This window comes from Poecile atricapillus, chromosome W (genome assembly GCF_030490865.1).
Source record: "Poecile atricapillus isolate bPoeAtr1 chromosome W, bPoeAtr1.hap1, whole genome shotgun sequence".
NCBI classification, from domain to species: domain Eukaryota; kingdom Metazoa; phylum Chordata; class Aves; order Passeriformes; family Paridae; genus Poecile; species Poecile atricapillus.
Genome location: NC_081288.1, coordinates 29,396,412 through 29,407,274, shown reverse-complemented (window position 1 = coordinate 29,407,274; position 10,863 = coordinate 29,396,412). Strand labels below are relative to the sequence as shown.

The following is a 10,863-nucleotide window of genomic DNA, read 5'->3' as shown; positions in this document are numbered from 1 at the left end:
CACTTAGACCTCAGCACAGGCATATGCAACTGCTCTACCCCCACCCCTGGTTTTGGGAAGAAGCACAAACTTCATGAGGTGAGGGGGATTTTTAGGTTTGGGGTTGTGTGTAGGGACTGAGTGTTTCATGTGGATAGGTCTCGATGTCTAATTCCTTAATCAGGATAATGAAATACTCCCAGTGAGTAATATTTAAAATAACAAATGAAGTCATGAACACATTGGATATACGCGGGGATTTAGATGGGGTTGTGCTGATAGGTGTGTCTGGCCAGAGGCATAAAATGTAGAGCAAGGGGGAATTTGTCATTGCCTTTGCTCCATTAATCGTTTGGGCCAGCAATTTGGACAAAGTGACTCAGTGCTCGCGAGCAGGCAGAAGCGAGCCTTCGGAAAGCAAGGCTGCTCTGAGCGAGACACAAGGAAAGCTGCCCCTTTCAGGAAAGAAGCCGGTGGCTCTCACTGGCGCGGGTGGAAGAGTGGCACAAGCAGAGCAGACGCAGCACCTATCGAGAGCCCCGAGGAAACAAAACCATCTCTGGCTCCGGGCTTGCTCTGGCCACCTCGGGCCGGTTCTCACACCACAGCCTCCTCATCGCCTACTCAGCCAGCACATTACCTGGCGAGAAAGCAGGCAAAGAGACAAAAGGCTGGGAGCAGGGAGGGGACGCACGGCTATTCATAGCGGCGGTCCCCACCCTGGGGTGCCAGGAGTCAGCCAGGGGAGCAGCTTATCGGGTGTCCTTATCGGGTGCCCGAGTGAGCAGCGCTCGGCGCGGGCCCAGGGCTCCATCTCCACCCCGGCTCAGGGGTGAGTGCCCCGCTGACGTCAGGAGCCCTTACTTCATTTCCTGGCACAGGGGCCCAATTTTCACAGCCCTGTCCTGTGGGAGAGGAGAGGAGAGGCGGTGGAACTGGAATAGGCGTGCTCAGCCCCACCTCCTCAGCCCTCCAGCTGTTAAAGCTCCCAAGAAGGGCGAGCGCGGAGCTGCTGCTCGGCCGGGCTTGCGGGAGCGGAGGCGCCCGGTTCCTGGTGCGCTGGAAAAGTGCCTCTCCTAGACGGAGCCTCCCTGCCGCCTTCACCAGGCGGCACCCAGAAAGGTAATTCGAGGCGATGTTTTACGGGAGCCGGGGTGGGCCTGCCTCCTGCGGCTGGGTTGGGATGGCGTGCAGGACCATGGTTTGAGGGCGGCGAGCAGGGGCAGGCACAGTGAGCTGGGAGTGCCTTCTGCCCTCGAGTCTAAGATGGGATTGCCAGCTGGAGCTGGGGAGACGCTCCCGGGAAACGATTTGAAGTTTGGGGGTGAATGGGTGTATTTTATGTACAAATATGAGTGGGAAAAGAGGGTCAAGGTGGAGGGGGAAGACTCCTCGCTGAAGCAAGAGCTGTGATTTGGGGTGTGCTCTATCAGCTACCACAGCACAAGCTCCCTCGCTCAGATTGCAAAGCCCCTTGGAATTCCTAGACAGTGCTGTAGGTGCTGGATGAGCAGACTCAGCTTTTGGGGAGCCACATTCACCCAGGAGACAGGGTGGATGCTCTTCATGCCTCATCAGTCTCACAGGACATCTGCCCTGGGAAAAAAGTGAATGCAGTAAAGATGGTTGCAAGTGGCCCAGTTCTCCAAGTTGGGAAGGTTATTTCCATCCCAGTTGTTCCTCTGGCCGTGCTGGGTGGCTGTGGCAAGCACCGCTTGCAGTCAGGACCCAAAGCTATGGGTGTGCTCCGTGCTGCCATGAGGTCACTCACGCTGGTCTCTGGGCTGTCCACGTGCCTCAACAGCGAGCATCAGTCTCTATCTGCCAGAGCTGTGAGCACATAAGCTAGTCTAATCAACAGTAAGTGTCCCTGGATAAAATTTTAGAATTTTCTCTCTAGATTTTCAGAAAGGTTCATTATTTATTACTCATAATTGTCCAGATAATCCAGCTATCCGTTCAAGAGATCATTAATCTCCAAAATTTTGTGTATATTGGTTGTGGAAACTCCTTTGTGTGTTACCCACTTATTCCGTTCTCTCCATGGGAGTTCAAAGTGCCTGCATATTTGAATAATTTGCATTTTATTGTAGCCAGCCTTTTGAAGAGCTGCACATCTTTTACACAGTGAGGGTAGAAGTTGGAAAAATATTTCCCCAACTCAGTTATAAGTAGGTCCATTGAAGCATATGGGGCTGAGAGTGAGTCAGTGATATTTTCACCCTTTGTTCATCCCTTGGTTAGATCAACTGCCATTTAGTAAAAACACAATCTGCACTCACTAAAATCTGCTGGAAGGGTTTGAGAACCAACTTCATAAGCTCAGTATGTTGTTCTGGAGCAGGAAAATCAAGGCAAATGGCATAGTGAGCACTGAAGCCTAAATTTTGCAAGCTTAATTTTTTCTTTACCTATTAGAAAGCCCCTGCTTTTCCAGTGTGGGTCACCATTAAGGACAGGTTTGCACATGTTTCATTGTGACATTGCATCTAAACTCCTCTTCTGATAGATCTTAGAGACTCAAGCCTAACTGAGGAATTTAGTATTTAGAAATCAGTACCTGGCCCCTGGGGTCGAAACTCTCTGGGTGCCTGCATAATGGGCCATGATGTGCCAAAGGCCCCCCACCTTGCTGCCTGAACAGCCCACTTAAGCTCTCTTATCCCCTGGGACACAGGCTTGCTCAGACAGCACTGAAATCCTTATGATGAGACAGCAGGAATGCGTTAGAGACCTTGACATCGTTGGCTTGCAGACTCCTCACGAAGTAACTCGGTGGTTACTTCTCACATAATGAACAGCATTGGCTCTGACATGTCAGGCCTCCAGTCAGTGCAAGGCAGTATCCTGGGAGGAGGCTGAGTTCTTTGAGACACTCCTTATTGCTACACTGCCGTGAAGAAGGAGGAATATGAGTTCGGGGCTAGTGGTTGGTGGCCTGTATTTGCTGTTGAATTTGGAGTGAGAAGGGCTGTGCTGGAGGCATCCGGCTTAGTTATCTGCAAGGTAAAAGGTGTTAAAGTTCCCCCTTCATTCATAACAGTCAAAAAAGCCAAAAGTGCTTCAGAGGATGTAAAAGGGGGAAAATTAACGTAAAAGAGAACAACAAGTTTCCTGTGCTGCATTGTTCATCTCTGAATCTCCTTGGTACAAAGTACTGATGTTGTTTGAACTGGTCAGAACAGTGTAAACTGTTATGACTAACAGCTGCTCTTGTATCACAGAAGTGACAGGGCAGCTCAGTCTCTGCAGTGCAGGGCGCCAAGCAAGTGCCTGCTGCAGCACCTCACCTTCTCCCTGCTCCCCACTCGTAAAACATTGCACAACATCAGGCACAGTGCAGAGGACATGCAAGGTGAATTACCTCCTCCTGAGGAGCTTGGCTTGCCCTTGATGGAGAGCCGGTGCCAAACTATGAGGTGTCTCTGCTCCCACTGCCCCGTGTCCTTAGCGCTGTGGTGCCCTTGCCCAGTGAGGTGGGGATGGATGTCTGTCCTGCCTCTCCTTCCCCACTGTTGACAGTACTCAGATGGTTGACTTGACAGCCTGTGTTTTCTCTTTTTCTACAGCTTTGGAGGGGTTGTTCAAGAAGGCGAGAGGATGACGACGTCATCTCCCCCAGGCTGTGGCAGCATCGGTGCTGACTACCACCTGCTCTGTGACACAGAGAAGGCCTGGGGGATTGTCCTGGAGTCGCTGGCTGCAGCAGGCATCCTCATCACCATTTTCCTCATCTGCTCGCTCTTCTTCCTCATCTGCAAAGTCCAAGACAACAGCAAGCGGCACATGATCTCCGTCTATTTTTTCTTTCTTTTAGGCACACTCGGCGTTTTTGGTCTCACTTTTGCCTTTATCATTAAACTCAATGACAGGACTCGTCCCACTCGCTTCTTCCTATTTGGAGTCATCTTTGCTCTTTGCTTCTCGTGCCTCCTCACCCACGCCTGCAACCTCAACAAACTAGTGAGAGGAAGAAAGCCCTTCTCCTGGCGGGTGCTGCTGCTCTTCATTGTTTCCTTTGCCCTGGTACAAGTTGTGATCAGCATTGAGTACTTAGTCACCATGTTAGTAAACCAGAGAGAGGAATTCCTGAATATGGCTCGGGAGAGTACCAACAAGGACTTTGTCATGCTTCTGATCTACGTGCTCTTCCTCATGGCTCTGACCTTCTTGGTTTCCATGTTCACATTCTGTGGGTCATATAAAAGCTGGAAGAGGCACGGGGCGCACATCTTTGTCACTGTCCTATTCTCCATTGCCATTTGGATAGTGTGGATCACTATGCTCATAAAAGGCAACACGGTTTTAGGCAAAGAAATGTGGGATGATCCTGTTGTAGCCATTGCTCTGGTGTCCAATGGCTGGATTTTCCTGATAATGTATATTGTCCCCGAAATTTGTTTCCTCACTGCGCCTCTGAAGCTGGAGGACTACCCTCCAGAAAATGACTTTTGCCAACCCAGGTTCATAAAGCAGGCAACTGGAGTGGACAACCGTGCCTACACCCAGGATGAAATTGTGCAAGGTATGGTGAAGGGAATGACTCCACTGTCCCCGCACTCATGACCTAAAAGAGGTGGGAGAAACAAGAAAATATTTGAAGGTGATAGATAAATTAGAGGCTAGGAAAAAGTTTGAGACTGATGAAACTTTAGAAATGCATATGAAAATTAATCTCCAGACATGAGGGAAATGAGTGAGGACCAATGCAAAAGCTAAAGATTTGTAGGAAGAGTGACTGAGTAGGAGACTTGCTGCATGTCAGGGCTGAAATATAATTCTTTATGACCCTGCTATGTCTGGCAAGTCCATGTTAAAAATCAGGAGGGGTTTTTTGTCTCTTAGTGATGCATCAGCTCTTCAGGCCTATCTAGGTTATACCTTGGAGGTTATTTATTCTGATCAGGTTCCCATATCCATGTAAGAATGAGTCCATAATCTGGAAAGGAGGCAAGGAGGTCTTGCTTTCCTGTATGAGACTTTTGCCTACTTGGACAAAGCAACATGTTTTATCAATTGAGGTTTCTCAAACTTGTGGGTAGGAGATGTGATTCCTCTGGCTGTGGATTTGCTACTGGTATCACATTCATCACCTGGAGTCAGACCCCCAGCTTTGTGAAAGAATAGCCAAGAAAGGCTGTGCTCTCCCAGGGAATACCGTGAAGGTGGTCTTGTGCATACAAGTGGGAGGGATTTGGCTGGTGGTGGTGACAGTAGCTGTGAGGCAACAGGAGGTGTCTAAACTCCAAGGCCACTTGTGTCCTGTTATTTGCAATACCATTCATTCCTGCTTTCAGAAGGAAGTATTTAATGGCCTCCACCTACGGATTTTAGCCCATTCCTGCCTGCACATTTCAGAGTTAAACCAGTCTTAAAGCAGCTGCTCATGTAGCCACAGACCCTCTGAGTCTCCCTTGATGTGGTGTTTCTAAGCTACTGTGTAATGCTAATGCACTAACTTTCCCCTGATTTTGTCTTTTGACACAGGAGACCTCAACTACTCCCCGTACGCTTCTCACTTTCAGATGAAGGTAAGTTCATGCCACCCATTTCACCACATGCAGGCTATAGGCTATTGTTCAGCTGCTGAAAGGAAGGGAGGGAGAAGGGGAAAAGACAGATGGACCTAGAGCTGGCTCTGTGAAGGCAGGCCCGTGCTTTGCATGGAGCCAAGTGATTCTGTGACATGTTCGTGAAGGTGGCTGTGGCTGGGAGGAAAGAAAGAGCTGTGACGTGTCCAGGGATATGGGAAGGCAAGAGGGGCCCACGGTAAAGAGGTTGTGGTTTTCAGTACTTTGGGATTTGGTGCCACCAAGTCCTCTCTTTGAGCACAGTTCCTACAGTAGACTGTGCCCTTTCCTCAGGAGTGTGCTTATTTCCTCAGCCTGTGCCCTGAGTGTGTTCCCACCAGCAGACACTGGAAGTTACAGTGCAGATCCAGAGCAGGCAGTCTGCATGTCCACCTGTCCATTCACCAGTCCTCCTCCAGACTACAGCCTAGCCAGGTCCAGTAGCTCACATCATGCTCCCACATGTCCTCTGCTGACGTGTGTCCATCACTAATTTGTTCAGCCAGGATCTTCTTTCGTAGCCTCATTCTCAGGAAACCTTCAGCTCTGTTTCTCCCTTCCTTCCTTTGTTTTCTTCATAAGCCTTGTTTTATTACTTCTGTCCAGTTTTCAAAGGTAAAGACTTCTGTGTTTCCTTTTCAGGCCATTGAACCCCAGAATGATTTCTCCATCCCTCGCCCCAAGGCCCGGACAAGCCCTTACCATGACTACACTGGTGGGAAAAGCCCCATGTAGCAGCTCCACAGTGAGCAGAGACTAAGTGTCCCTCAGCAGAGGCATGGGGAGTGGGCCATGTGGTGACAAGTGAGATGATCCTGCAGGAGAGTCAACTCACACCAGCAAAAAGGGAGAGAGATCCTCTTTCCCCCACACAGGCACCTTTTTAGCTCCCTCTTATTCTTCAAACATAGCTTTCAGACACAGCCCTGGCCATCCTATCCCTGCTCACTCTGTCTCCATGGAATGAAGCTCCTCTCTTCTGATGGATGAGCATCCTGGCCTGTTTTCAGCAGGAATGCTGGAGAAGCAGGGAGATCATCAGCTGGGTCTGTGACTGGCTTTGCCCCAGACAGGACTCGCTTTAATCAGCTCATAGGGATGCCTGCATCCCCCATGTGATGGGAGAAGAGGAAGGACCAGGAGCATCAGCCCTACACATTCCTTCCTCCTGCCCACCCACAAAGACGTCTCAGGTACTACTGAGGACATTTTATCTATCCACTGTTATTTTGTGCTCTCTCCCAGCCCTCCCTGGTTGTCCTCCAGAGATCAGTGGAGAGAAAGAGCATTCCTTTTTTCATCTTCATATTTGCTTCCAGCACCTTCCTCATCATCTAGGGACCATGCTGGAGATGGGGAAGAAAATTTAAAAACATAAAACCATCTACACCAATTTACCCTGACAATCCATGTTCTAACAGCTTCCTTTCCAGCTCTGGCTTCTACCCTTGTGCCCCAGCTGAGCTTCCCAAGGTGCCTGCCCCCCTGCAAACTCTGCCTCCACACCCCAGTCACTCCAGGCTGGGATCCCCAAAGACAAAGCCTCATCCATGTGGCTCCTTGCAACACCCTGGTGGGATATAATCCTGTGAGCCCTGGGTTTCGGCCTCTTCCTGAGCGTGTCTGTGACATTAGCACAAACATTTCCCAAGCAGCCAGATTACAGAGGGCAGACCCTCTTCCTCCCAGGCATGAGTGAGCAAAAGTGTGTGTGTGTGTGTGTGTGTGTGTGTGTGTGTGTGTGTGGTGTGTGGACTGCACCCTGGTGATGAGCAATGAGTCTGCAGAGCTGAATCATTCTGTAACCTGCTTTGCATTTGATAAATGGCTTTCCATGGTATTTCATGTGTAACTACAGAGAGCTCTCCAAGTGGGTGTGTGTGGTACACTGGCGTCTGACACAGCTGTATATTTATTTAGTACTTTGTATATGGACTGTTTAATTAATAAAACCCCAAACTGCCTGACTACGAGAAACTGGTGTTCTTCCTTGGGAATGTGATTCCTGTAAAGGCTGGTGGGGTGACAGCAATATCTGTCCATGGGTTGGAGTGGGCCACCTGGGAGGTTGCACTTACGGAAGAATGGCAGAGAGATGCTTCTTTGAAGCCGTAATTGTGGAGCAAAGATCAGCTGCTTGAGGGTGCAGAAGGGTTAGTAGCTTCTTTTTTGAATAAAGTTGATTCAATGTTAGGAGTGCTTAAGAAATGAGGAAATATAAATCCAAGCCACAGCAAGCAAATGCCAGAGGAAAGATGTGGACTTTTCATCACTATACATGCCTGTATCTGCTGTGTCAATACTCCTGTATTTCTTCACTTGTCTCTTGTTGGGTACTTGCATGATCAAGAATAGTAAAGGAGCTTGTGGGTATGCAATTCAGTTTGTAAAAATATGTCTTTCTGATGTACTGAATTCATTTAATATTTTTTATTTGAAAGTAGGAACATAATCAAAGCAAAATCATATCGGTGAAGATGGTGATGATGATAATTTTTAAACTTCCTGCTAGTATGAGGCTATGATTTCCCTTTTTAGAGGATACTCTCCCATGAGATTCTACATGGTGTGTTATGCTACCACCTACCCTTATGCTCTTGGCAAGTGAACCTGTTCCTCAGGCACAGTGTTGTCCAGAATCAGGCAGCCTACATCTTCCCCACTCTGCCTACCAGCACTGAAGGGCAACACAAGGACACCCGAGGCTTCTGAATCCCTTGGCATGAGAAAGATCCCTCCTAAGGATTGATTTTGAAATGCATCACAGGATAACTTCCCTTTTTCTAGTAAATTTGAGGTGGAAATTATGCTAACCATCCCTCCTCTTCTCCCTTCCACCTGTACAGTCCACAGCTGTAATACAGAGAATGAGGGAGAAAACTCAAGGATGCTAGTGTAACATTGGAGAGCAGGCTGGGAAAAGGGTTTGTAAAGCAACTTGTTGACTTGCAGACTGAAGGGAGGAAGGATATGCTGGAAACAGTACCTAACTTTCAGGAAATTAACTTTTCAAGCAGATGTGGTGTCATTGATAACTATAGTATGTCCCAGGATGATTCAAAAATGTGTTGAAAGAGAGCCAGCACCTCTGCTTCAGTGGAGTCTGGTGGAGCAAAGGAAAAGGCTAGCAGGAGAAACAGGAGTGAAGTGTGCTCTTATTGTGTGTTTTCTATATCCCAGGCACTTACCAACTCCTTCACTAACTGCCACAGACCAGAAAGTAGCTCCCAATGTGCCTTGGCCCCAGAGGGCGGCAGAACTAGGAGGGATGAGACATCATATGCACTCCCATTGATTCAGAGCATTGCCATTTTCTCGATTATTTGGTTGTTAGTGTGCGTGCTGCTTGTCAGAGAATGAAAATCTCCTTCCATGGATTTAGCGTGCCTTTTAGAGTAATTTTTTTTAAACCTCTGTAATGACACAAATACTAATCTGACCAGAGTTATTTTGCACTTGTTCGATATTAAGGCAGCTTTGTGTGAGAGCTCATTTAAATGCCAAAATAAATATGAGTTTCTGTGGAACTTGGCACCGCTGGGTAAGGGGTGCTGCTGCACTGCAGGTTTCTCACACCTCAGGAAAGACTTTTGGAAAAGCAGCAATTTCCTCTCTCCTTATAATTGAGCTTAAACAAAACCAGCTGGTCACTTAGTCACACACATGTCCCAGGGAAATCCTGAAGTGGTGGGGCCAGACAGACTAGACCCGAAAGGAACAAGTGTGTTGAGTGAGGCAGGATCCTCATGCTGATTTTTTCTGAAAACCTGCTCTCTGGGAGGTCTGTAAATCCAGTAAGGCTCATCCCTGCCCTCTCTCCTGCACAGGGCTCCCTCGGTGGTGGTGGTGGTGGTTGCAGGTGCTCTGACTTCAGAGCCCTCTGGTTTCCAGTCCCTCCTCTCCCTGTTCAGGGAGACCAGAGAGCCAGAAATGTACACATCAGAGAAGGGTTGGCACACAGCACACCTGGATTATGAAAGCAGCCGGGATTATCAGGAGGTAGGATAAACTGCTGAACTTTGGGTCAGGGGTGTCGTGGGAAAAGAACAAAGAAGGACAGAAACGCTGTTCGGTCCCAGGACCTTCAGGGTCACCATCCCATGGCCTTGCCGGGGCTGTAGGGCTCCATGTGCCTGGCCAGGAGTGAGCATGGAGGGTGCAATAAACTCTTGGGGCACAGACTCAGGTCAGTGGTGACACAACTTGGAACGGGGAGGAACCTCCCTGGGGTCACCTCCCAAAACACTCCCTGCTGGTGCCAGTGCCACCGTCCCTTAACAAGATTTTTCTCTGAGAAGGATTCACCCTTCAAGTCCTGTAGCCCTTGCTGTGGCACAGGGGTCATGAGTCCCTCTTCCTCAGCTGGGGCCACTTTCTCCAGGCTCACAGGGCCAGGTGATCACTTTAGTCACATCTGCTCCCCAGGGAACAGAATCACAGGGCCACAACTTGGTTGTGGCAACTTTTGGTCCAAGTGTGTGTGTTGCTCCATTGCCAAAGGTGACTGACTGTCCCACAGCAGGGCTGGCAGTACAGGTGGTGTGTCCAGTGCCCAATTACAGCAGCCACCTTCTCCCATACAAACCTTACACAGTAGGTTTATTCACACTGGACCAGAACCAGAGGTAGCTGAAGAGGAGAAATGCCTCCCATTTTCCCAGCCCTGCCAGAGGCAAAGTGACCAGCTGGGAGCAGTCTCCTTCAATTATCCCTGGCAGCTGCACTGCAGCCTGAGAGCAGCACCTAGAGGGCAACAACACTCGGGAGCAAGAGAGCATTCTGCCCACCCTACATTTCCACTTACACCCTGCTCTTACACACACACATACATTCCCCAGGGAGGGACTGATTTTGCAGCTTCTTAAAGACAAACATGAGATCTAAAAGCTGCCAGCATGAAAGTCGTGTGTAAGTAATACATGGGACACCTCTTGCTTTATTCTGCTCCAAGCAGAATATTCTGCTTCCTTTAAAGTGTAAGCTCACAGAACATGCAGGGAGCTGGTGGTTCTGAGAAGCCACAGAGTTCTTGCTTGTTTCCAAGGAACCTACATTTTAGTAGGTTTAGCAGTACTACAGAGTCACTCAAAGGTTTTGGTCAAATGGGACTTCTGGAGAGGTCCAGATCAGCTTCTGTCCTGAACAATGCTCATCTCAAAGACCAGTTTGAGGTAAGCTTTGAATGTCTCCAAAGGTAGAGATCACACAGCTTTTTGGGGTCTCTATGCTGGTGTCTGACTGCTCTCATTGGATTTTTTTTAAACCTATGTCTAATCAGAATTTCCCTTCTTACAACTTCTCTGTCATCCTTTGA

General features: G+C 48.8%; 1 protein-coding gene across 1 annotated transcript; it reads left to right on the top strand.

The window, feature by feature from the left end:
• Positions 1-873: 873 nt before the first annotated feature.
• LOC131592440 (retinoic acid-induced protein 3-like) lies at positions 874-7,547 on the top strand. Its single transcript, XM_058863950.1, has 4 exons — positions 874-1,101; positions 3,549-4,504; positions 5,467-5,510; positions 6,192-7,547. Exons 2-4 carry the CDS (start codon positions 3,580-3,582, stop codon positions 6,282-6,284), a joined length of 1,062 nt encoding a protein of 353 aa, XP_058719933.1. The 5' UTR covers positions 874-1,101; positions 3,549-3,579; the 3' UTR covers positions 6,285-7,547.
• Positions 7,548-10,863: the final 3,316 nt, after the last annotated feature.